The 27,592-nt window shown below is 39.1% G+C and overlaps 2 protein-coding genes across 3 annotated transcripts in view; one reads left to right on the top strand and one right to left on the bottom strand.

The window, feature by feature from the left end:
- The window catches only part of IARS2 (isoleucyl-tRNA synthetase 2, mitochondrial), a 77,016-nt gene extending 71,659 nt beyond the window's left edge, over positions 1–5,357 (bottom strand). Inside the window, exons 1-2 of the mRNA XM_081254467.1 lie at positions 5,006–5,357; positions 3,558–3,680 (exon numbers count right to left, since the gene is read on the bottom strand). Of these exons, the coding sequence (XP_081110593.1) occupies positions 3,558–3,680; positions 5,006–5,266 (384 nt within the window). The 5' untranslated portion in view covers positions 5,267–5,357. The remainder of the gene's footprint in view (positions 1–3,557; positions 3,681–5,005) is intronic.
- A 3,823-nt stretch (positions 5,358–9,180) lies between these two features.
- Positions 9,181–27,136, top strand: BPNT1 (3'(2'), 5'-bisphosphate nucleotidase 1). Of its 2 annotated transcripts, XM_081224869.1 has the most exons (9): positions 9,181–9,312; positions 13,456–13,582; positions 16,506–16,610; positions 17,301–17,408; positions 18,649–18,697; positions 19,914–20,005; positions 22,512–22,709; positions 25,339–25,444; positions 26,491–27,136. In XM_081224869.1, the coding sequence occupies exons 2-9, from the start codon at positions 13,463–13,465 to the stop codon at positions 26,637–26,639; spliced, it is 927 nt and encodes a 308-aa protein (XP_081080995.1). In that variant the 5' UTR covers positions 9,181–9,312; positions 13,456–13,462; the 3' UTR covers positions 26,640–27,136. The 2 variants fall into 2 exon arrangements, with proteins under 2 accessions (XP_081080995.1, XP_081080996.1); XM_081224870.1 differs by lacking the exon at positions 13,456–13,582.
- The last annotated feature ends 456 nt before the right edge of the window (positions 27,137–27,592 follow it).

The raw sequence follows: 27,592 nt of genomic DNA, 5'->3' as shown, positions 1-27,592 counted from the left end.
AAATAAGTTAAATAAGTTAGACAGAGGAAGACAAATAGCGTATGATTTCACTTTTATGTGGAATCAAACAAAACAAACAAATATAAAAAAAGAAAAACAGACTCATAGATACAGAGAACAAACTGGTGGTTGCCAGAGGGAAAGGGGGTAGGGCAATGTTCAAAAAGGTGAAAGGAAAGGTGAAAGGGATTCAGAAGTCCAATTTACACTTATAAAATAAATAAGTCACAGGGATGTAATGTACAGTATAGGGAATATAGTAATATTGTAATAAATTGTATCGTGACAGTAACCAGACCTACTGTGGTGATCATTTTGTACTGTATAAAAATATTGAATCACTATGTTGTACACCTAAAACTAATTAATATTGTAAATCAATTATACTTCAGTAAATGTGTGTATATATAGACACATATATATATCTTCTATATCTTGCACTGGGAGGTTAACAGATGTATACAGTTGTCATAACTCATCAAACTGAATAATTTAAGATTGGTGCATGTTACCACAGGTTATTCTGGAAAAAAATTTTTTGAGAACAATGAAATTATGTATTTGTCCAGTACTATGGAAAGGTGCCAGTCTATTTCAAGACAAAGAGCTTTACATCAAAATGTAACTCACTGCTTCCTTCATCAAGAAAGTCTTGCTACAAAAATAGTCACTAAACTGTGTGCTTAGTAACCAAGTTGATTTACATTCTGGTTGAAGCCCTCTATTTCAACACAGGCAGGCCTATAACATACAATTTGATATCAACAGCCACTCAGCTGGGCTAGCAGCCTGTGGGAGAAGGAAGAAAGAAGAAATGGGGCTTAGAGCAAGCTTAAACTTGAAAATCCCTTCCATTCCTTTCAAATTCAAAGGAATTTTCTATTCCATTTCATATCATGTGTTACGGTCTGAATGTCTGTGTGTCCCCAAAACCCCTCCTTTCATGTTAGAGCCATAACCCTCAATGTATTGGGAAATGAAATTTTGGGGGTAATTAGGGTTAGATGATGTCATAAGAGTGGGGCTCTAATGACGGAAACAGTGCCCTTATAAGAAAAGCGTTCTTCCCCTCTCCCCCTCTTCCCTCCACCAGCCCCTACCCCCATGTGAGGACACAGTGAGAAGGTAGCTTTCTGTAAGCAAGGAAGAGAGCCAAGATCAGCTGGCACCTTAATCTTGGACTTCCCAGCCTCCAGAACTGTAAGAAATAAATGTATGTTTGTTAAGCCACTCAGTCTAAGGTATTTTGTTATAGCAGCCCAAGCAGATTAATGTGTCTTAACATAAAATGGTTTTGAATGACTGGTTAAATACCTTTTTTCACCCAAACTACAAATAAAATTGATATTATGGGAAGATATACCATACTTATCCTAGTTTTAAAAATACCACCCAAGACTGGGGTATCATAATACCTTAAATGGATCAATCACATACCTGTCTATTTTATTTTATTTTATCTTATTTTTAAATTTTATTTATTTATTTTTTACATTTTCTTTATTTTATTTTATTCTGTGCTATTCTATTTATTTATTTCTGGCCTTGTGATGCGGCTTGCAGGATCTTAGATCCCCTACCAGGGACTGAACTCAGGACCCCAGCAGTGAGAGCCCCGAGTCCTAACCACTGGACCCCCAGGGAATTCCCATGCCTCTTATTTTAAATAGAAAAACAAAGTTTAATTTATGAAAGTGCTCAAACATATCCATTGTAAATGTTGGATAATACCCATAATGCAAGAACAGAAGGAAAAAATTACACGCCATTTTGTCTACAAATGGGGGCATTTTCGGTTTCCCTGGTGGCGCAGTGGTTGAGAGTCTGCCTGCCGATGCAGGGGACACGGGTTCATGCCCCGGTCCGGGAAGATCCCACATGCTGTGGAGCGGCTGGGCCCGTGAGCCATGGCCGCTGAGCCTGTGCGTCCAGAGCCTGTGCTCCACAACGGGAGAGGCCACAACAGTGAGAGGCTTGCGTACTGCAACAAAAAAAAAAAAAGGGGGGGGGGGCATTTCAAGGAGTCTTACAAGCCTCATCCAAGTACCTGAGTAAGTTGAATAAAAGGGAAAAAAAATTCTGACTGGATGCTAGAAATTAAGATTTAGATACTCTTCTAGACTCAAAAGGAACACTGATGTCAAGCAACAAAATCTTTGCTTTGCAAAAGGCATGCATGTGTAATTACTGCTCTACTTGGCAAAAAAGTCTCTTGGGGCTCTGTAGGGGGTGGGGAAGAATGCCAAATGAATTTAAAAACTCAAGGAGAGTACTAACATAAAATAATTTAACCTAATGTAGGTGACAAATAAGAATCAGTAAAGAAAGGTCAGCTGATAAATAGCCTGTAATAAAAACAACTGTTTCCTGGAAAGCAGACCACTTAACTACTATTACCTCAGAATAACCATGAAGCAAACTATAATCATTCTTACTCTTCATGGTAGAAAGCAGAGAAAGCCTACATGACATTCAGGGAAGTCAAGTGAGTTCTCTTAGAGGAGAACCTAAATTTCTTACTCGATTCATTTACTATTTAAAATACACCTAGCAGCCACCCCTCAAAAACAAAACAAAATGCAGCCCTGAACTGTCTATGGTGATGACCTATCAATTTACATATCCAGTATGGACCTCTCGCCTCCAACTGCTTATTTAGTATCTCCACCTGCATGTCTCACCTTGTCTCAAAGGAAACATGCCCAGGTCTGAACAGTATCCTGACTTCTTCCCCCAAACTGATCTTCCCAGTCTTCTCCATCTCAGGTAAGAGCTCTTCTGACTTTCTAAGTGCTCGAGATGCTTCTTGGAGGCATCCTTGACTCTTCTCTTTTTCTCACCCCACACATCTAATCCATCAGCAAATCCTGTCAGCTCTACCTAAAACCTATACCCAGAATCTATTTCTCACACCACTTTCATGGCTTCAACCCTGGTCAAAATGGCCATCATCTCTCTCCTGAATTATGCAGTAGTCCCCTTCTTAGTCTGCCTATTTCCAAGCTCCCTCTACCTCTACAGTCTATTGCACACATAGCAGCCAAGAATGACGTATTCACCTCTCAAAGGCCCCACCTCCAAATACTACCACATTAGGGATTAGGTTTCAACGTATGATTTGCAGGGGGCGGGAGCCAGGATGACACACAGACAAATATTCAGTCTGTAGCAACTATCTAACATATTAAATATTTTACTTATTTTTCTTATTATGCCTTCCTGTTTAGAGCACAAGCTCCATAAAGCCAGGACTTATCCTTATTTTGTTCACTGCTATTTCCAGAGTCTAGACAATACCTGGCACATAACAGACGCTCACTAATGATTTACTGAATAAAATGATACTTACTAACATAAAATAAGTTCAAAGCAAATATGAGTGATGTTATTTTTCACACAGTACTGAAACTGTTTATTGCTACTTTCTACTAAGACATTTTAGTTTAAGTATGCCAATGCAAATTTACATAACTGTCATAAAATTAGAATATACTCTTTTGCAAAGTGTATTTAAATAAAGGTGTTCCCTCAAGTCTTGTAACCTGAATTACAATTACCTTATTTAAAGCATGTCCAACATGAGGGTCACCATTTGCATAAGGAGGTCCATCGTGAAGACAAAACTCTGTCTTCACTTTTCTTTCTCTTTGCCATGAATAAAGGTCCAAAAATCCACATTTCTGTTTAAAAATAACAATAATGTCTGAACATCATGTAAATACATACTCCTGAATCTTACCATAAATAACAACCAACACTTGCTTATTTCCTATCCCATTCTAACGTATTCAACTCTAAAACACAAATGGTGAGGTTTCTAAAATGCACATCTGAGTATTCATCTTTTAATACTTTTGAATAGCTTCTCCGTAGACTTCAGTTTAAAGTCTAAGTGCTTTATAAACGTATACAGGACCCTACAAAGGTTTAGTACCACTAAGTTCTTGGGCAGTCTCTCAGCACTCCCCACCCTCCGCTCCATGCTGAAGGACCTGTAGATCCCCCATCACTCACACTCACACTCACACACACACGTACTCACATCTTATTCCTGCTATCCTTTGGCCTCAACACTTGCTACTCTCTTAATTTGGAATAACACTGATTGTAATCCCACTCTCCTTCCCTCACTTGCTGTGTGACCTTGACCAAGTCACTTTGCCTTTGTAGGCCTATTCCCTCATTTGAAAAAAATGTTAATAATATCCAACTCACCGAGCTGGTGTGAAGATTATATGAGAAAATATCTACAACTGTCACAGTTCCAGAAATACACAAGGTACTGGATAAAACACTTTAAAAAATTAGACGGCCAAAACAGGTTTGTGAGTCTAGAACTCTGAGAGTTGTCATAAGAATATTTAAGCTAAGCATATTTACTTAGACAATATATCTAAAATATCAGGGATTTTAAAGACTCTATAATTACACAAACTAACAAGTGAATCTCTGCCCTTAGAAAATTCAATCTAATACAGGAGACAGGGGCACAGTTTAGGAAGCGGACTCTGAGGAAGTAACCACAGCTACCTGACCCTTCAAACAAGCCATAATTCCAACTAGGGACCTATTGATACCAAGAGTGAGCTTCAACTTCTCATAAGCGAATTTTTATTTATATGTGTACATGTTAATTTACTTTTTAAAAGCCACTGGAAAAGCATCCAAATTCGACTGGTTCTGTCTAAGCTAAAACTGGGACTTCTATTCCATCCGTGCTGAGCATCGCTGGTTCCCCCTTAGCATTCCGCTCTGGAACCTGCCACCTCTATGGGACTTGCCTAGAGGTTTCTGCACTTCTGTTTTCACCCAATACAACCTGTGGGAAGCGCATGACTTCCACTGACCTGGTCGCAATACCACCGGCCCAAAAGCGCCTGGAGCCTGCGGCCGGGTCCCGCCCCGCCCGGGGTGTAAGTGGCCCAGGCGTGGCTCCGGGAAGGGCCCGTGTCCCCCCTCCCGAGGCCCCCCTCCCGGCCCGCGCCGCGCACAGGCCGGCCCGTACCTGTTGGACCTCCAGCTCCGTGTCGGGCTGCTGGCGGCCCAGCAGCTTCATGGGGAAGCTGGTCTGCGGCAGCAACACCGTGTCCCGATAGCTGCCATTACTCGAATTCTGCAGCTGGTTACTGGCCCCGGTGACTGACCGCACCAAAAGCCTCCTCGTCGCCCCTCGCCAGCCAGGCCGACGAGGAAAGCGGGGCGGCACCCACAAATTCCGGGCCAGGGCCGCTGCCCCCGGCCCGGGAGGGCGCAGCCCCCAACGCATGGCGAGCTAGGCCAAGCCCAGGCTCCGGAGACGCGCCGCGGCCTAGGTTCCGCCCGGGCTCTGGGGAAGACGGACGCCGGAGCACCTGCGAGACCCTTGCGGGAGTGCGCAAGCGCGGGGCGGGGAAGGGGCGGGAAGCGCAGGGGGCGGGGCCACGTCCGGGTGCCCGCGGCAACCATCCCGGATCGGGGCTGATTCCCAGAGGCTAGAGGAGATGGGGCAGGCGCGAGCGGCTCATGTTTCAATCACAGCGGCCTGCCTTTTTAGAAAGTATATTTTCTTTAATCCAGTATAACCCAGATATTATCACTTCAACAGGTAATTAACAAAAATTATAAGTATGATATTTCACATTCTTTCTTTTCATGCTAAGTCTTCGAAATGTGCTATGTATTTTACACATACAACACATCTCCATTTGGACTAGCAGCTTGCCAAGTGCTCAACAACTACATGGGGCTAATGGCTACCTTACTGGGAAGCACCGCTTTAGCGAGTACAACCTACCTCCACATAACATGTTGTTGAATGCAACAGTGCTCTCTGTTTACTCCTAAAACCTGCACTGAGCGTACACTGAGCTATCAGAGCAGAAGGCTACTCTCTAGGACTCCCACACACTTCTCTTCCCACTTGTTGGGCTCACAGTCAGTTGTGTTTATCCTTGAACTTATTCATGCCAGTTGTACTCGCTGTGTAATTATACAATTTAATTATAAAAACCAATGGATAGGGGCTTCCCTGGTGGCGCAGTGGTTGAGAGTCCGCCTGCCGATGCAGGGGACACGAGTTCGTGCCCCGGTCCGGGAGGATCCCACATGCCACGGAGCGGCTGGGCCGCTGAGCCTGCGCGTCTGGAGCCTGTGCTCCGCAACGGCAGGGGTCGCGGCGGTGAAAGGCCCGTGTACCGCAAAAAAAAAAAAAAAAAAAAAAAGGATGGTTAAGATGGTAAATTTTGTTATACTTATTTGTAACATAATAAAATAAATGGTCTGACTTAACTCAGTTATTATGAAAATCAAATGAGATTGTGTAAGTAAAAGTCTTCTCAAACTAAAACTCCATGTAATGGCAGCCATTTGTTGATACCGCTCTCTGGTGAGTTTTTTTTTTTTTAATAGAAATTATTGTTTCTTTCTAATTACAAAACTTTGGGAGTTACAGAAGAGCACACAAGTGAAAATTGTTCACTAACCATCCTCTCCCCAAAACCTTTTTTTTTTTTTTTTTTAATTTTGGGCCCTGCCACATGTAGGATCTTAATTCCCTGACCAGGGATCGAGCCCATTCCCCCTGCATTGGAAGAAAAATAATCCTAACCACTGGGCCACCAGGGAATTCCCAAACCAATTTTTTTTTCTTTAATGAAAACTGAGCTGATGTTCTTAAGAATCTAGTAAAGGCATGTCTCTAAAAAATAAGAACAAACTGCTGTTGAATTAGATGAAGCTAAAACAATTATAAAGTAGTGGGGAAAACACTGTAAAAAATTTGTAAGTATTCTGCTCTTAGAGTTTTCCTAATTGTCTAACCTACAAAACCAGATGGTGCAGTATGGCTCTGCATTATCAGGAAAGATAAAGCAAAATTCCAATCTGGGGACAGAAACTCTAAGAAAAGGTCTGGACCCTCCTACACTGTTGATGGGAATGTAAATTGGTGCAGCAACTGTGGAAAACAATATGGAGGTTTCTCAAAAATTAGAAACAACAACCATATGATCCAGCAAATCCACTGCTGGGTATGTATCCGAGAAAAACAAAAACACTAACTGGAAAAGATACATGTGCCCCAATGTTCATAGCTGCATTATTTACAAAATTGTCAAGGTATGTAAGCAACGTAACTGTCCATCAACAGATGAATAGATGTGTTATGTCTATATACAACGGAATACTTCTCGGCCATAAAAAATAATGAAATTTTGCATTTGCAGCAACATGAATGGATTTGGAGGCCATTATGCTAAGTGAAATAAGTCAGAGAGAGAAAGACAAATACTGTTATGATATCACTTATACGTGGAATCTAAAATATACAATGAACTAGTGAATAAAACAGAAAAGAAGCAGACACATATAGACAGCAAACTAGTGCTTACCAGCAGAGAGAGCGGAAGGGGAAGGGGCAATATAGGAGTAGGGGATAAAGGTTATTATGGGATTATACGAAATCATGTGCAAAATTTTTGAAAATTGTAAAGCTCTATAGAATTTAATGAATCTTTTACCCAATAAAAAAAATGGGGCTTCCCTGGTGGCGCAGTGGTTGAGAATCCACCTGCCAATGCAGGGGACATGGGTTCGAGCCCTGGTCCGGGAAGATCCCACATGCGGCAAAGCAACTAAGCCCGTACACCACAACTACTGAGCCCACATGCCACAACTACTGAAGCCTGCATGCCTAGAGCCCATTCTCGGCAATGAGAGAAGCCACCACAACGAGAAGCCCGCTCTGCACAACTAGAGAAAGCCTGTGCACAGCAACGAAGACCCAATGCAGCAAAAGATAAAAATAAATAAATTTATTCTTTTAAAAAGTGAAAATAGGGCTTCCCTGGTGGCGCAGTGGTTGAGAGTCCGCCTGCCGATGCAGGGGACACGGGTTCGTGCCCCGGTCCGGGAAGATCTCACGTGCCATGGAGCGGCTGGGCCCGTGAGCCATGGCCACTGAGCCTGCACATCCGGAGCCTGTGCTCCGCAACGGGAGAGGCCACAACAGGGAGAGGCCCGCGTACTGCAAAAAAAATAAATAAATAAAAGTGAAAATAAAATAAAGCATATGAAACTAGGAAAATAAGAAAAAAGAAAAGGCCTGGACAGATTGTTGTGGGGGTTTCCGATTGTTTTTCTTTTTTAGCAACAAGAATGTAGTGATGGGTTATTTATTTAATTTTAAAATGTTTAAAAATAAAGTAGTTTTATTAATATAAAGGATACCTTTAACAAAAGAAACGACTGTTCCCTTTGATAATTTTTCTTATCCTGAATTCTACTCTGATGAAACAGTGGGTTTGGCTTTCTAATTAATCAGAGAATTTCTGTCTTTAAATGGATGAGTTTAAACAATTTACATTTGTTGTTATAACTGATATGTTTGCTATTAACTCTGTCATCTTATTTTATGTTATTATATTTTAATGACAGGGCCCTGCTTTTCAGTACTGAAAAAAAATGATCATTGCCTCTTCACTCTGCTGTTCTCACCGCAGGTCGGCTCCCACATGCGCACAGAAATACAGGCAGACACAAGAAGTGTGCTCCTTAAATATATGGTGAAAGCCAAAATGAATAAACAGGCAATTTTTGTTTTTGCTTGTTTGTTTTTACTTTTGGCAGTGCAATAAAAGTCGTAATTAGGTTTTTTTTTCCTGTGCTTCAAAAAAACAAACAAAAATAATTAATATGGTACATCCGACCAGGAAGAGAAAAAATCTCCCAGGACTAATCAGTAGCCGAATGAAAGGGTCACAGACCCTTTCAGGAGTCTGATAAATGCTTTAAAAAATAAAATAAAAAATAAACGCTAGTAACACACTTCTGCATAAAGTTTTCTTAGGGGGAACAGAGGTAGGGGCGTCGTGGACCACCTGAAGCCAGTCCACGGACTCGTAGGGTTTCGAGGTTAAGTAGCCGCCTGCCGCCACGGGGCGGTATCATTAACCCGACAAACATCTTAGGAGTAAACTGTGCGCACAAAGTGGATTGGAAGACACCTGAAACCAGAATGATTACTTGATACACCTTTCGGTTTGACTTCAGGGGACTGGCGCCTATGGAAAGCTTAGAAAGCTTGGAGAAAACACGGACAAGTGTAGCCTTCCGGCGGGTCTGGAGTCAGACCGGGCGGTGGCAAAATAGCTGTTCTGCGCCTGCGCCGAACTTCCCGCATGCTCAGTAGCTGAGGTGGGTTTAGTCTGCATCCACTGACGACCTATCCCCGGAGGGTAAGCGCTGTACTGGACGCTGCGGGGGACCTGTTGCTTGGTAACGCTTGTTTGGTTACCCCTGAAGTCTCTCGTCTGACTTGGTGCCAGTCCTGTAACTGTAAGTAATTTTCTCTCCTGCGGAGCAGCGCAAGGGCCTTAGGCAGATCTGAGTAGTTTATTGGTCCCCTAACTCCACCCCTCTGCACAGATATGAAGAGATTCAAAGGATTTATGTTTAAAAAAAAAGTACGCGAATCAGAGTACTTCTCCAGATATTCCGATATCGGACCTAGATTCTTGAGTGTCAGCATTTTGACTGTTTACCTGTACTATTATTTTCGTGCCTCGGGGTCTTTTAATGGTCATATGTTGTTGAAATAACAAGGCAGACTTAGACGGTGGGTTCTTTAGTGCATCCAAATTTAGTGTCTTACGCCTAAAATTAAATTTCGTTAAAATAGCAGGCATTCTTCCTACTGCCTTTTCTGGTTGTAGACTTGCTTTATTTATTTAGATCCCCTGAAAATGTGATTGCTAGTTTAAAAGATGTGTACATTTTACTGCTAATAAGATTTTCAAAAAAGCGGTTTCACCGCTTTACATCCTCGCTAATAATGCTCAGGAGGATCTTCACTCACACTCCTGCCAACACTGGGCAAACTTTCTTATCTATGCCAGTCTTACATATGAACAATCATTTCTCATTGTTTTAGATTGCATTTCTTTCATTTCATTTCAAATTGAGCATTTCACGATTTAATGGCCTTTGCTTTTATTTTTCTAAGTATTGCCTATTGGCGTCACTTGCACATTTTTCTGTTGAATAATTAATCTTTTACATATTGATATATGTAAGCCCCTTATGTAACAAAAATTAGCACATTTGTTTAGTATGTGATACAAATTTTTGTTATCATTTTGTCACTCATCTGTTTGCTTTGTTTATGGTATTTTGGCTATATAGACATTTTAATTTTTATGCCTTCAGATTTATCAATATATAATGGATTCTTGGTTTTAGTCACATTTAAAAGTGCTTTTCCAAATTTATAAAACATTTCACTCATGTTTTATCCCCATACTTTTATAGTTTCATTCTTTACTTTTAAAATCATGCATTGATCTGGAATATACATTGATATAAAGAAGCAAAAAGATTCCAACACTTTTTTAAAAGATTAGCAGTTGTCCCCACCGTTTTTTGCACAATTAACTTTCCTCCATGGTTTGAATTATCACCTTTAGTGTATTTGGATCTATCTCTGGAATTTATTTAATTGCATTGATTTATCTCTCAAATTCTGCCCAGGACTAAACTTTTAATTACTATAGTTTTATATCATATTTTGATATATGCTCATTTCTCTTTTTTTCAGAATTTTCTCTGTTATAGTCAAGTTCCAAAAGATAAATTATCTTAGCATTTTGATTGGGAACTCACCATTTATTTATTTTTCTTTCTTTTTTTTATGGTTCTGGCAGCTTTATTGAGGTATAATTATCATACAATCAATGTAAATATTTAAAGTGTATAATTTGATAAAATTTGTTTATCCACTCACCTGTTGGGGGACATTTGGGTTGTTTTCAGATTTTGTCTGTCACAAATAAATCTGCTATAAACATTCATGAAGAAGTCTTGGGACTTCCCTGGCAGTCCAGTGGTCAAGAATCTGTGCCTCCAATGCAGAGGGTGCGGGCTCGATCCCTGGCCGGGGAGCCAAGATCCCACGTGCCACGCTGTGTGGCCAAAAAAAACAAAACCCAACAAAAAACCAACCAAACAAACAAACAAAATTCATGAAGAAGTCTTTGTGAGGACTTACACTTTTTTTTTCTCTTGGCAAATAGCTAGGAGTGGAATGCTGGGTCAGCCAAACTGTTTCCCAAAGTAATTGCACCCTCTTACATTCCCACCTGCAATGTGTGTTACTCTAACCAGTGTCCTGTGGATTATGAGGTCTCCCACTGGCTAGTGGGTGCATGAACTCCCAAGCCGTGTGAGCTCTGAAGATCACACCTAATGTTCCTTTCGGGAGGTGCATGCCCCGGCATCAGGTAGTTCCCTCACCTGCCTGCACTGATTAGCAGATCTCCAGAGGTCTCTCTGGTACTCTGCCCTGCACACTCCTATCATCTTGGCCTCCGCAGACACCCAGCTCCATCTCCTCAACTTGGATACTACTGCACTCCCCCTGGGTTCCCATTTCATCATTTATTTTAAGAACCTACTCCTCATATGCTCACCACCTTTATACTGAATTCAAGATACCTCTCCCAGGCTATGAGAAGAAATGGATCATTGATTCCTATTGTTTTTGTCCTTCTGAACTAGCCATGTTGACAGCTGTAAAGATTCCTTAAATGATAGGATATTAGGTTGATTGCCTTAAATGTTGTACAACCTTTTTTCATATTCCAAGCCTCAAGCCCAGAACATTATGAAAAAGAACCTGCGCTGTGACTCTGGGTCATATTGCTAATATTATATCCTCAGAGTCAAAATAATGTTGTGGAAGCTATAGGAATTTTTTTTGCCCTTAACGCTGCCCTAATGTCCCTGCAGGATAGCCAGCAATGAGAATAATCATTGTAATAATGGTTAGCCAGCGTTATTTAGTGCTTACCTTGTGCCAGAGACTGATTTAATAATTACCATGACTCTATGTTATAATACTATTGCTAGCTCCATTTTACCAATAGAGGCACAGAGAATTTAAGTGGCTTTCCCAAGGTCACACAACTAATGTGTGCCAGAGCTCGGAACTGAACACAGGAAGTAGGCTTCAGTGCCTGTGCCTTTAACCCCTGCTTTTGATAAGCTTTCAGAGAGACATGCTTACAAAAGTTAGTGTTTTACAACCCAGAAGGTGTAAAACTGGTAGGGAAGGAGGTACAGTGGATGTAATCTGAACTGCTATAAGGAAGTTAAGGACTTGCAGCTTCATTTTATTGACATATTTGATAAGTATCCTTTCTACATCCTCCTCTTCTACAGCACTTTTGAAAAGATGCATTCAACAAATTTTTTAAACTGTATGTAAGTTAATGGTTAAAGAGAAAAAGACAGTCAGGACCAGAGTCCTGCAATCTGTCAACCAGTGACCCTTTTCCAGGTTGAAAGTGAATCATGAATAAAATTATGGGGTAACATTGTTCACCTAGTTATGAGTACACCTAACAGTGGCTCAGGATGGGGGATGAGGGAAGTTGGACCATGATTCAGTCCCAACTAAGGCTCAGCCCACCCCACTGGGAATTTGGAAGCTAGGAAGGCCCATCAGAATTGGGGTGGCAGCCCAGCTGGAGTGAGGAATGGCCTTTACACCCCCTTGTTGACCAGTTTCAGGTGAAATGACTCTTCTCAGCAGATAAATTCATAAAGAAAGGTGGCAGCCAAAGACCATCTGTTGGCAGCCCTCTCAACAGCTGGGGAAGTAAGTCCTTCAACCCCAGAGGGAATCTGGGTGAGGTAGCCCAGCTTCAAAGCAGTCAATAAAATTGCAGGATTTGAATTTGTATTTTCCAAAAGGAAAGTACTTGATCCTAAAGACTGTTTTTTTCATATTTTTTATTGGGCCAGGGGCTGCTTGACACTCATTACTTTTCCAAATGCTTGGTCTTCAGTCCGGCGGTTATGCTGCTTGTTCTCTTTATTTTGCTACTGATGAGGATGGTAGTCAATAACCAGCAGATTAAATTTTATTTAATCTCTAAAGGAATATTCATTGAGTTTCGGAAACTAAATGCAATCACATGCAGTCCCTCCCCTTTTTAATTACTTCCCACATACACACACATCCCTTATGCTCTTCATACCTCTGTCAGCACTTACCAGTTTTATGTTATAGACATTAGGTTACAGTATTTTACCCTCAGCCCACCAAAATATTAGCTCCTTAAGGGCAGATATTACACCTTATTTTTTAGCCCCTGCAGCACGTCCACAGCTTTTGTACATTATACTCGTCATAGATAAAACTTTTTCACATGTTCATAGTCCTGGGCCAGTTACCCCCATGCCTCAAAATGTCCCATCTGCAGAGAAAAAGAATACTATAGAAGTTATTGCGAGAGCTAATGCTGAAATGGAGTCTTTTTCCAAGTCTCTCTTAGTAAATGTTTATTAGAGAATCTACACAGTTAATTGAAGCAGTCCCACGTAAACACTCAATACCAATATGTTGAATTGAATTCGAATAAATGAAACCAGCAGTTGGCTTTGAAAGTAACGTAACATTTCTCTCGATTTTCCTTTAAGGCACATCATGGCTTCCAGTCACACTGTGTTGATGCGGTTGGTGGCTTCAGCATATTCTATTGCTCAAAAGGCAGGAACAATAGTCAGGCGTGTTATTGCTGAAGGAGACCTGGGTATCGTGCAGAAGGTACTGAAAGTCTTGTCTCATTTCATACCAACTCTGTTTTTGTCCCTTGAGGTCTAGCTAAAAGGATATAATAATCTGGACAGACTTTAATAGTTGAAATAGTCAATGGCTCCCTTATGGAGATGGCAAGACCCTTAGTTCAAATGGGCTCCATTTCTGCTCTGCAGAGGACTCCAGACTTTCTACCTCCAAAACCTTTATTTATATGACTGGGCCTTCTAACCGCTGTCTAGCTCCAGAGCAATGGAATCAAGCTTCATATCCTGAAGTAATCTACTTCATGCAAAGCCATGCAGTCCTTGGTGAACTTGACATGTTTGGTAACATCTGGCATTTAAATAAGTATCCCCTATATTCAAAGCTTTAAAACGTTTTTTCTGCATGGAAAAGAAACCTAAAGCAAAGGTTTTCTTTCCAGTATGGTAATTAAAAACTTAGGTAAATTAACAGAAAGATAGTTTATAGTGGTGGTTGATTCTTAAAAGAAGTCCCACTGTGCATGTGTTCTAGTTTAAAATATAATTTCTTCCACAAGATTTGATGATTATTTCACATTACAAATTTTAAGTGTAAGTTTCCACATATTGACTTTTTGTCCTAATCTTTAAGGAAAATTGTAATTTTGCCCAAGTGGGAAAATTTTAGGATATGATAAACATTTTAATGATTTGAAATAGAGATGTAGTTAAGACGCTCCTTTATGATTAGTCAAGCATCTATTTAAGACTATTTGTATAAAAAAATAAGGACCTTATATATAAGTAAAAAACAACTTAGAAATAAGTTCCTGTGAACTAATTATAGGATATTCAACATAACTACTTTAAAAATTAAGAATAAAAATCACAAGAACTAGTGAAATAACTCTCATTTCCTTTTTTGATAGATTTATGGGCTTAATAGTATAGGAAATATATATAGGATATCTTGATTTTGAAATCAAAATTGATTTGAATCAACTTTAAAAAAAATTTGTCATAGTCCCTCATTTTCCATTTTCAAAAAGCATTCAAGCTATTTATAATATATAGATGATATCTCTCATCCCCCATCCTGAGCCATGGTTAGGTGTACTCATAACTAGGTGAACAATATTACCCCATAATTTTATTCATGATTCACTTTCAAGCTGGAAAAGGGTCACTGGTTGACAGATCGTAGGACTCTGCTCCTGACTGTCTTTTTCTCTTTAGCCATTAACTTAAATACAGTTTAAATAATTTGTTGAATGCATCTTTTCAAAAGTGCTGTGGAAGAGGAGGATGTAGAAAGGATACTTATCAAATATGTCAATAAAATGAAGCTGGAAGGGCTAGTTGTTGTATTGGATTACAGAATAAGTATTCAAAATAGTTGCAAACTCTGAGAAAGGTGGGCCAAATTCAAGAAGATATTACAATAGGAATAAAGTCCTATATTAATGTTCAAGTAATAAGGGGGGAGTCTGATTCAAATTTGTGTGAAAAAGAGGTTTTAGTTGATCATATACATGCTCAATGACAAGCCAACAATGTAAAACAGCTACTTTCAGAAGGCTGCTAATCTTAGTCTTTTCTTTTTTATTGTTTTCTCTATTATGAAACATAGGAAGTGGAGAAAAACAGCAAAAAGTACAAAATCATCTATTAGGCCACCACCCAATATTTTGGATCATATCTTTGCATATTTTTCTCTTAGCGTTATTTATTTTGTTTAAATTGATTTTCTCTTGTGATTATATTAGATGGACCACTTTGTAGCCGATAGCTAAGGAGTAATAGAAATATAGTGTTCAAGTTAGAAAGAAAGATAATAACCTCACTGTCCTCTCTACTGGTCAGACACTTCTAGTACTTTATATCACCTCATTTTAAAAGAGGGCAAAAACAGATTTGTCACACAAAGTATCTAGAATGGTGGAGATCTGGCACTATGTCGGTAGAAAGAGCAGGGAATATCTTATCCTAGAGAAGAGTTGGGATAACTTTCCTCATAGAGTTGAACGGCTATCAATGTGTCTTGATAAACTTGATTGATAGGTAAGTAATCTTCGATTTCAACAATTCTTTTAAGTAGTTTCATTCCACAGATATTTACAGAGCACCTACTGTGTGCCAGGCACAGTTCTTTAGAAAATAAAACAAAGATCTCTGCCTCTGTGGCACCACATTCTAGCAAAATTGTTCTTTACATTGAGATAACCAGCAAACTTCACTGTGGCAGAAAAGAGTTTGATTTTCATAGTCATTCCTTATCTCATTACAAAGTATTGCGAAAGATCTGCTATTTAAGATAAAATAATGTGTAAATCCACCTAAACAGGCATGTATAAATTGCAACATGTCCTAATTCTCTGAAAGCAAGCTAACCAAGGAAGTGGTCACTGTCTTTCACAAGTGTGACTATGTGAGTTATGGATTGAGTTGAGTGCCATAGGTGAGTTATGTAGTAAATATTACTGCCGTTCACTTTCATTTTTTTATAGTTTAGAAATAAAAATTTTGAAATAAGAAATAATGAATCGTTCTGAGGACCTCTTGAATTATTAAAATTAGGATTAATGAGTGGAGTTTATAGAAGGATCCATATAAGAAATACCTTTTAAATAACTAGAGTTATTTATTATTATTAACTGCCTTGAAAATTGTGAGTTTCCTGTCTGTCAACCTGCTTAAGCAAAAGATTAATGTAGAGATCTTATAAAAGGAATTTGTGAACTGGGGGAGAAAATGTTCTAAGTAATTTAAAAGCTCCTTTCCAAACTTTAGCCACTATAAATCCCATGAGAAAAATCCAGCCAAGAAACTGACTCATATGATGTTAAGCTTGATCAATCTTAAAACAGACAGTGTAATTTAAATGGATATAGATAATCACCCATGAGGCATCAAAGAACAACTTATTTCATACTTAGTTCTGCTAAAGTGTGCATTCTTTGTTACAGACCTGTGCAACAGACCTGCAGACCAAGGCAGACCGATTAGTTCAAATGAGCATATGCTCTTCTTTGGCACGGAAATTCCCCAAACTAACAATTATAGGGGAAGAGGTAAGACTATCATATATTTTTTTAAATCCCTGTTTACTATATGGACTTGTAGTTGCCCCTTTAGTGATTTATACACTACTTTTATGATTTCAAGCATTATATTTTTGTGTTTTAACACAAAAATAACTATCATGTTTCTTGAACTTTCAGAAAATATCTGCTTTTAATATTTTGGTTTATTTCTAGGCCACATATGTCAGTTCTTGACCATAGATGATATGGTTACTGTTGTGACATTCAACATACAAAGTATAAGATGGGTAGAGTTCTAGAACTTTGGAATAAAATGGGTTTTATTTTTCCTGTTTTTTTTAAAATTAAGGCTTATTTGCACACTTATTCAAAGACTAACACTGTAAAGGTGAAGGAATTGACATCTCATGTATTTGAGAGTTAGACATAGCTGATGGCAGAGTCACTTGTGTAAATAAGCATATAATACTTAAAAATTCTTTTCTTTTTAATCCTTGTTCAGGATAATGAAGTTGGGATCCTTTGTAATCAACTTTGATGAGCCATATGTGGTTGTTTTTGCAATTTTATTCAGTGTGCTTTAAAAGCTCTAAATAGAAATGGTAAACAGGAAGGACTAGTGAGAACTATGATACTGCATTTCTTCTTGTTGCTGAGACAGACGGTATTCTGTAAACAGGAAACAGGTTCGGTCATCATCAGTGTTCTCTGCTTTAGGATCTGCCTCCTGAAGACGTGGATCAAGAGCTGATTGAAGATGGTCAGTGGGAGGAGATACTGAAGCAACCATGCCCATCACAGTACAGTGCTATCAAAGAGGAAGACGTATGATCCATGTTATTACTTAACTTTCTATTAATCTTCAGTTTTTGTCGTAGTAAAGGAAATAAAATTTGCCATCATGATGAAAACTTGGTAGTTATAAAACAAGGGAAACCAGGAACTTGAAATCTTTCAGAGCCAACATATAAGTGCCTGGCAACCATATGGGATGTCTAACCTATTAACTTCAAGTTCATTTTCTCATCCTATTGATTTCCTCTTCACACTAAAACTGTTATTAAAAATACTTTTGAGGGAATTCCCTGGCAGTCCAGTGGTTAGGACTGGGTGCTTTCACTGCTGGGACCTAGGTTCAGTCCCTGGTCAGGGAACTAAGATCCCACAAGCCGTGTGACACGGCTGAAAAACAAAATACTTTTAGGGAGAAAATCTAATTTGTTATTTAGTAAATTTGGTAGTAAAACATTTCATTGGTATTGGAGCTAGAAGGAGATGAAATGGATTGCTACCTTATATTTTTGGAAGGCCATAAAAATTACCCCCCTTGCTTTTTATTGTTGCTTAAATTAAATCTATGACTTCAGATAGCTATCAAACTTCTTTAATTTTTGAGTTTTAATTTATTTAACACTCATTCGTTGAGCACTTACTATGAATAAGGCACTTTGTTCTGTGATATGCAGTATAGAAAAAAAAGATGCGGTGTCTCCCATCAGAAATATGCCCTCACAAATTTATATCAAGAGTCTAGTGGTTTATGGCTGCATATCCTGAATCATATTAAAAGTCCTAAGAAGAGGGGATTTCTTTTTTATGCTGCCAGTTTTATAAACCATTCAATTTTCTTGGCCGCATATACATGTGTCCTTACGATAATCAGACTGTCATTATTTATCTTAAATCAACATTTATATATAAAAATGAGTAGCATCCACACAAAACATTTTTGGTGCCACTTTAAAGTTTTCCTTATATCACCATCTAGAGCCCAGGATGTTCATGGCCACATGTTTAGTGTTCAGGTAGCAATAAACTTTTACCAGTTAACCATTTTATATTAAAATTTTTTTATTGAAGTATAGTTGATTTACAATGTTGTGTTGATATTTTATTACAAAATACTTTTTTACTATTATTTTTTAATTATTACAAAACTGATGACATTGGCTTAAGCCACCCATAATATAATTTCAAAAATTTAAAAAAAGGTAGTTTTAGTTTATCTATTTAAATCAATCTTTTAAATTTTATATGCTCAATTTGGACATTTCCTCTTTTTTAGCTTGTGGTCTGGGTTGATCCTCTGGATGGTACCAAGGAATATACTGAAGGTTGGTATCTTTTATATTTGTATTTGACAGCAGTAGGACTAATATATGATGTTTACTTGTAAACATTTAATCTCCTTCAAATACCACCCCCCCCCATATTCCACCAGTCCCACAATCCTAATGTCCCCTAGATGAAAATAACTAACATTAAACCAATGTAACCAAAGGGACTATACTGAATCCCCAGCTTTATTGGGTAGAAAAATGATGAAAAGTGTCACTGTGTCGCCTTGCTCTGCCACCATCCCGTGCCCATCCCTCGCTCGCTTCCTCTGTGAACTGCTCACTGCACAGCCTCACCTCTAAAGATGGGTTTTGAAACACAGTGCAATATGTGTCCTTCCCGAAATTATCTAAGATGAGCAAAATTAGAAAGCAGCAAATTAAAATAAAGTTGGCAACGTTAAAGGGAGACGTGACAGGCTCAGAGCCAGAGTGGTAGGTTTTAGGAGTGTAGCATAAACTTAGATTCTTATTTTTGAGAGGAAGATCAACGTAGGTTTTCTTATATTGGTTCTCAGCTGAAAAAAGAAAACTGTCTCGTAAGTCCTAGAAAAAACTCTCTGTCCTTGGTTGAGACATATCTACGATGAGTGAATCCCGTATTACATGTGAAAATGTCTCTGTAATCTATTGAGAAATAGGGGAGCTCTAGGCAGCTTTAGTGAGTGTAAGAACACCTAAACAGCTTGTTCAGCTCTCAACCCCGACCTCCAGAGGTTTTGACTCACTAGCTCTGCAAAGCAGCCTGAGAATCTGTACTGAAAAAATTGAGCCAGTTAATTCTAATGCTGTTTGTTAGTCCATTGGCCCCACTGTGAGAAATCTTCATTTAGAGGCTTGAAATGCAAATCTAGAGAGTAATCCTGGAATCGAGAGTGATCTAGCAGGCAGAGGTGAGTTGGATGGTGGTAGAGGGGGGCACAGAGGAATCTAATGATGATGGCTGCAGAGTTACGGCTGATTTACTTGATTGGTTTACAGATTATTACTAATGAGACCATGTGTATCAATTCAATTAAGTGACCGTAGTCCCTACTTCTGTCCCTGGCCAACTCTCATAAGTTGTGTATTTTGCCAGAAGTAGGTTTAATCATGGATGAATCATTGCAAATTCCTTACCTTTATTGCAAAAATAACTTGGAGCCATTGATGTGCTGAGGATGAGTCATAACCTGAGAAAGTTATGTAATTGATACAAATTTCTTCTTTTTAGGTCTTCTTGACAATGTAACAGTTCTTATTGGAATTGCTTATGAAGGAAAAGCCATAGCAGGAGTTATTAACCAGCCATATTACAACTACCAGGTATTACTATAACTGATACCAAAATATTTTATTAGATAAATAATTATGGTATTATATGATTCTTAATGTTATCTGATCCAATGATTTCTAGTTTGGTTGCACATGCAGTCATCTGGGGGAGCTTTTCAAAGTAAGGATTCCCAGGTCATACCCCAGATGTATTGAATCAGGTCCTCTGGGGGGTGTTGATACCCGGAATGTGTGTGTATGTATGTGACTGTACACAGACACACTGTATGATTTGCACATATATTTTATGTATGCCTTTTGATTCAAATCATAAGCAAAAGTTTGGGAATTACTGATATGGCTCTTGGTTAGCTTGGTCATTGAGACACCTGATTTACAGGTGGTGCTTGAAGCACGTTGAAGAAATGAACCATTTCAACCAAGAAAAGAGGCTAGCCATGTTGTTTTGCAGGTAATACTACATAGTGCCTCAATTATAGTCAGCATTAACTAAATATGTTCTTGTACTCTTTTCTCTCATTTTTTCTCTCTAATCTGCTTTGACTTTCTACTATACTCCCAAGAAATTGTCTTCCTTAGAAGTAAGAGGCTAATGTAATTCCAAATCAGGAATATACTGTTAGATCACGTTAAATGTTAAAGGAAATTGTTGCAATAAAATACTTAAGGTATTTACGTTAGTGTGACTTTGATAGAACTTTGGAGCAACAAAGTAACCAGAGTGGGGACTATTACTTCTGAATTTCCAGTTTGAGTTAAGAGCAGGATTAATCTCTATTTCTAAGATAAATTTGTTGTTTTTAATATCATTTATGTGATTATAACTTTTTATTTATAATCATGTGCATCTTACGATTATTCAGCAAAAATATTTATGCATTCATTACTGGGAAAGTCTCATATTGAACTGCTTAAGAGTCCATTAATTCTTTTAATACGACTAATGCTTATACAGTATTATATGCAGACACAAGTTTGCAGTTATCATGTAAACTTTAAAGCAAGCTAATACTGTTACTTGAATAGGGGCATTTAATTCATAGATAATATTGCAGTGCGTGGCACCTTCTATCAAAAAAAGATCTAAGCGCTTAGGAATTGTTAACAATTTCCATCACTTCTTTCTAAGATTAGAAAAATTGTATTCACTTTCCACAGAACAATGAAAATCAAAAGTTAAGGGAACCCAGGAATGAAGCAAAGGTGAGAAAAATAGCTAGGCTTTTAGCTGCACTGGTAGGCAGAAAAGAGGTAGGCAGCTTGTGGTAGCCCAGTAGTCACTGTCTGTCCCATGTACCAGCTCATTTTCTCCTGCTCTGCTTCTCTCCTTTGTTACCTGTCCTTTCACCACATTCCCTTCTGTACACTTTCCTTCTCTTCTCTCTTCCTTCTCTCTTGCTTATGCCTTAAAATTTGTTGCAACAAGGAGAAAAGTTGCTTAGCTTTGTTGGTAGTTTTCAAGGCTGAATGTCCAATTTAAAGTCATTATCATCATAGCTAACATTTATCAAGAGCTTACTGTGTACTGACAGACTCGAGGGATTCACATGCATTATCTCTTTCTGATACTCACCAAAACCCTTTAAGGAAGCCTTTATCCCTGTTTTACAGGAGAGGAAACTGAGACAAGTAACTTGCCCTAGTTGGTCAATGGCAGATCTGGTATCTAAACTGCAGTCCAGGCTCTTAGCCACTGCTCTACATTGCTCTCTTGAGCCAGATAAAAGACTTTTTTTTTTTTTTTTGCGGTACACAGGCCTCTCACTGCTGTGGCCTCTCCCGTTGCGGAGCACAGGCTCCAGACGCGCAGGCTCAGCGGCTATGTCTCATGGGCCCAGCCGCTCCACAGCATGTGGGATCTTCCCGGACCGGGGCACGAACTCGTGTCCCCTGCATCGGCAGGCGGACTCTCAACCACTGCGCCACCAGGGAAGCCCAGCAGCATTATTATATTATCACCATTACCTATTCCCATAGTAATGTGATTCTTATTGTTCCTTGGACAATGAAAAGTAATCAATACACAGTGTTTCATTTCCTGGGGACTTACATACCTTTTGCAAACAGCTGTTTTCAAATACAATAATGAGATTGTTGGATAATTCTGAAAGGAACAGGAATCAGTATGTGATGTTGCCTTTCCTGAAGACTCCAGGGAATAACCAGAAGTTCCTTTCCGTACCTTTGGAACCCAATTATTATTATTTTTTTTGGCCATGCTGTGTGGCTTGTGGGATCTCAGTTCCACAACCAGGGATAGAACCCAGGCCACGGCAGTGAAAGCCCAGAATCCTAACCACTAAGCCACCCGGGAACTCCCTGAAACCCAATTATTAACCAAAACAACAATGAGAATGATCAGTTGATGTTCTCAGGAAAATTTCTTTGTCAATGATACTGCTTTTGTACTTTATAACATTATCATGTTTTTATTTTTAAAAAATCATGTTGCTAATATAACTAAATGTTCTATTTATAGCGAAACTTTCTCTCCAAATGATGACAAGCTTTGCCATTGTTTCACCCATTTACATAGGCAGGACCAGATGCTGTGTTGGGGAGAACAATCTGGGGAGTTTTAGGTTTAGGTGCCTTCGGGTTTCAGCTGAAAGAAGTGCCTGCCGGGAAACACATTATCACAACTACCCGGTCCCATAACAGCCAGTTGGTTACGGACTGCGTTGCTGCTATGAACCCTGATGATGTGCTGCGGGTGGGAGGAGCAGGAAATAAGGTACCAAAATCCATCCATCATCTACCCTGAAATGCAACTGAATTATTAAAAGAAATACTGAGCTGTTACAAAATGTGAAATAAGAGTTTGGGAGAAGAGATTAAAGATTGTAATTTGCCATTAAAGACACATTTCAGCAACATTTGAATTTTTTTTTTTTTTGGCCGTACCACGTGGCATGTGGCATGTGGGATCTTAGTTCCCCAATCAGGGATCAAACCTGTGCCCCCTGCAGTGGAAGCGTGGAGTCCTAACCACTGGACCACCAGGGAAGTCCCTGAATTTTTTTTAAATGTTGTGGTTCAAGTCTTTTTTACCTAAGAGAATTCAGTGATGAGAAGACCCCGGGCCTCTTGCCAGTCCTTATTTTCTCAAGGATCCTCTTGGATTACTTCCCAGACCTTTCTTCTACAGACTCCAGGATGGGCCTGCCTGCCCCTTTCTGGATACTTACCCCATTCATTCACCTAGGCTCCCATCTTCCTGAGAACATTGTGAATTGGAACACAATTTGATCTCCATCCCTGATCTCTTCTCATCTGATTGCCCCTTGGTTGTCATGATGACATCCATCAGGTATCTCAAATTCGGCATCCCCAGTTGGAACGCATCCTCTTTCTACCTGCCCCCAGATGTGTTCCTCTCCCTACTTCCTATATGCTTAATGGCACCGCCATTTTTCTAACTGCTCTAGCCAGACATCTGAAAGCCATCCTAGCCTCCTTCCTGCCTCACATCTGATCAATCTGATCCTACCTATAGATCTTCTTAATTCTTCCCTAGTGTCTCATCCATCTCAACTGCCAGTGCCCTAGGTGAAACCTGTCATCATCCCTCAACCAGCCTTTACAGCAGCTTCCAAAGTGATCTCCCTCTCAAAGCATTTACTTGTAAGAGGATGAAAAATGGAAGTTTAAAAATAGCACTATTTTGAAAAAAATGTAAAACACTTCAAAGTAAAAATATATTCCTGATAGTCACTGAAATATGATTTCTCTTTGCCCCTACTTTTTTTTGTTGTTGTTTTTTTTTTGCGGTACGCGGGCCTCTCACTGTTGTGGCCTCTCCCATTGCGGAGCACAGGCTCTGGACACGCAGCCTCAGCAGCCACGGCTCACGGGCCCAGCCGCTCCGCGGCATGTGGGATCTTCCGGGACCAGGGCACGAACTCGTGTTCCCCGCATCAGCAGGCGGACTCTCAACCACTGCACCACCAGGGAAGCCCTTTGCCCCTACTTTTGTAACTACAAAATGCCATTACCTCTTTTATTCCCAAGGAGGTACCATTCCCTGTAGGAGCAAAGTCCCCACCCTACACAGCTCCCACCTTTTCTCCTTGCAAAGACCTGCTGGGCAGTTCTTAACTTTTCTGCATCAAGGACCTCTTTGAGAATTGGACGAAAGCCACAGTCCCTCTTCCCTCAAAAAATATACCTGGCATAGTTCTTGGCACATAATAAGACTTGACACAGATTTCTTAAAAGAAAGAGAAAGCTTTTACTCAGAAGTCTGCAGCAAGGGTTAATGGTTTGAACGTGTCATTGAATACAGTAATCCTAAAAAGAATAGCTGGTTACCTTGTGTTCACTGAGGCTCTCCTTATTCTCCCAGGCTGGCCTCTTCATCTCAATATTTGAAGTCTAAATTTTACAGCACTAATTACTTTACAGTATAACCAAAAAATAAGTCAAGCAACTAATGAAAGGCTGATAGCAAGTTACTGCTGAGACTTATGCAGTTTCTATCGGTCACCTCAGATTTTTTTTTTTTTGGCTACACCACGCAGCATGCGGGATCTTAGTTCCCTGACCAGTGATCAAACCCGTGTCCCCTGTGGTAGAAGCATGGAGTCTTAACCACTGGACCACCAGGGAAGTCCCTCAGTGACCTCAGTTTTGTATGAATATTACAGGCATTAGTAAGATGACTGTTTGATTTGATTTGATTTGATTTTTATTTACTTATTTATTTTTTTGCACACTGTGCAGCTTGCGGGATCTCAGTTCCCCAACCAGGGATCAAACCCGCACCCCCTACAGTGGAAGCACGGAGTCTTAACCACTGGACCGCCAGGGAAGTCCAAGATGACTCTTAAAATTCATACTTTGGTAGCAGAAATAGCAACAAGATATGATACCAAAACAAAGACTTATACAACTGCTTGTTAGACTAGTCAGCATCACATATCTGTTAGGACTTATTACAACCTATACATTATTGTACTGGTTGATATTTCTGTATCCTTTATATAATAATGGTCAAATTTTTACAAGATTAAAAAGCTTTATTTTTCTACAATATATATTGCTTTTACTGTAAGAAGAAAAGACAGCATAAAAAAGAAAACCTTATTTTAACTAACTTAGAATATAGAGACCATTCAGATATCCTCCTTGTAGCTTATTTGACTTCTTTTTTTCCCCATCAGATTATTGCCTAGTGTCTCATCCATCACATTATTATGCATGTATTCTATATATTTCTTCATAATACTCATTTTCACCTGCTAAAGGCTTTAACCCAAGTCTGACACAGGAATTGAAATATACTGATAGAAACAAGCAGTTTCTCTTTATTTGTACCTCAGTTATTTCATGGTTGAGGGATAATTATTCTGTTAAACTTACAGATTATTCAGCTGATTGAAGGCAAAGCCTCTGCTTATGTATTTGCAAGTCCTGGATGTAAGAAGTGGGATACCTGTGCTCCAGAAGTCATTTTACATGCTGTGGGAGGTTAGTCCATTTTATTTTGGGGAATTACAATTTTTATACAGTTTTTGTATTATGCTAAGACATGATATTTCAGTAATGTTACTTTACCTAGACTCTTAGGATATAAAAGATAGAAGGAAAGTTAGAGGTTATCCAATCTAAGCCTCGCATTTCATAGGTGAGAAAGTAGATTTTCAGTGAATTCATTTTCCTTTAGTTACAGTTTCTCTTTTGGACCTTGATCTGCACACAGTTCATTTAATTAAACCCTTATTAATTTGTGGCTTTAATGCTTTTAGGGTTTTTTTTTCTTGAAAAGTAAAATATTCATCATCATCCTCATTAGTTTCTTTTGAGCCAATATTGTATTGGTAAATGTCTCAGTGCTAGCGCTTAAAGATCATAGAGTTGGAATTTTTTTAATCAGCCTGCAAAAGTACTACAGATATATACATAGCAAGATGATTTTTCTAATTCAAATAGACATCAGATCACATCTACTCTTAAACACTTGATTTTTATTTTATCATTTCTCCTGATACATTATTGTGTCGATATCTCAGCATATTACATGACAAGGAAGTTAAATTCATCACGATCCATTCTCATTAGAATGTTAAATGAGACTGTAATATAACACAGTTATGTTTTATCAGCATACTTCACTTAAACTCTTACCAAATAAAGTGTTACTAATAAATGGTAGAATGAAGAAAACACTTTTGAAACCAGGAATTGTGGGTGATGGAGTATAACCAATAGGAAATGTAATCACTCCAGGAAAAGAGAAATTAATTGATACTGAGAAGTATAAATTGAAAATACTAAGTGAAATTATTTTAATCAGGGAGAAAAAATAATGATTTAGCCTTTAGTTAGTCAAGTTCCTCTGTAGTCTTAAATTGCAAGTGAATTAATACTTAACCTTTGTGGTCACGCATTATCTTCCTTATTTTATCCAGAATTCAAAGGATATTATTATATAGGGAAGCAAGAAGCTCTTAGAAATAACTAGAAACATAATGATCTGATCAGCCATTGACATTGTATTGATGTTTTTTCCATAGGCAAGTTAACCGATATCCATGGAAATGCCCTTCAGTATAACAAGGAAGTGAAGCACATGAACTCAGCTGGCGTCCTGGCCACACTGAGGAATTATGACTACTATGCAAGTAGAGTTCCCGAATCTGTTAAAAATGTACTTGTTCCTTGAAGGGAAATCTCGTCGACTCAGCCAGGAGAAGGACTTGCTCCTCAAAATAAAACATTTTAAAACTAATTGGGTGGAATTTGAGCTCTACCTTTACTTCATTCATTGTTGATCACCGATTTACATTTGGTTACTTAGGAGTAGAAAATTGAATTTTTAAACGTCTTCATTAATGAATCGACCAGACCAATTTTGACATCTGGAAAACTTGTAAAGTCAGTATATTTCACATTTCATTTTTCCTCCTTTTATTTGGAGCAGTGAAAGTAAAGCTTAGTTCCAGCTGGCCATCCTGGTGCACTGTTGAATTAGCATTCCTGTTTTGTAAACCAGATTTCTTTAGGGCACAGAACCACAAGTTATTACCCAAATCTCATTCTTGTCTTTCACAGTAATGTAAAAGTTTTCCTACTCCCATTCTGAATACATTAAAATATCATTCTATATGTTGATGAAACATTTTGGAGAAACATTTCTTTATAATAAATTATTTAATTCTAGCTCTCTCTGTTATTCACCAGCTTTTTTTAAGTAGTTGGAAACTATGTATTCTCTGCTGTGGGCATTACTTTATCCTTATGGCATCATTATGCAGTTTAACTGTGGAAAGTTAGGTAATTGCTCCTATTCCTTCCAAAGGAAGATTATAATATATGCTATCAAAATTATTCTGACATTCTGCCTAGGTTTTTTTTTTTTTTTGCGGTACGCGGGCCTCTCACTGCTGTGGTCTCTCCCGTTAAGGAGCACAGGCTCCGGACGCGCAGGCTCAGCGGCTATGGCTCATGGGCCCAGCCGCTCCGCGGCATGTGGGATCTTCCCAGACCGGGGCACGAACCCGTGTCCCCTGCATCGGCAGGCGGACTCTCAACCACTGCGCTACCAGGGAAGCCCCTGCGAAGCCCCTGCCTAGGTTTTTATTGTTTAGGTCTCTGTCTTGCGCTTTTAAATAAATT

This window comes from Mesoplodon bidens (genome assembly GCF_964165515.1).
Source record: "Mesoplodon bidens genome assembly, chromosome: 2".
Lineage (NCBI taxonomy): Eukaryota > Metazoa > Chordata > Mammalia > Artiodactyla > Ziphiidae > Mesoplodon > Mesoplodon bidens.
This window is presented reverse-complemented; position numbering and strand designations above follow the sequence as displayed.

Bases quoted from the DNA above. Each gene is read 5' to 3' on its own strand.
- BPNT1 (XM_081224869.1), top strand. From the start codon at position 13,463: ATGGCTTCCAGTCACACTGTGTTGATGCGGTTGGTGGCTTCAGCATAT. The intron at 18,698-19,913 runs GTTGGTATCTTT...TCTTCTTTTTAG, and splicing joins TACCAAGGAATATACTGAAG to GTCTTCTTGACAATGTAACA. The intron at 22,710-25,338 runs GTACCAAAATCC...TTAAACTTACAG, and splicing joins TGGGAGGAGCAGGAAATAAG to ATTATTCAGCTGATTGAAGG.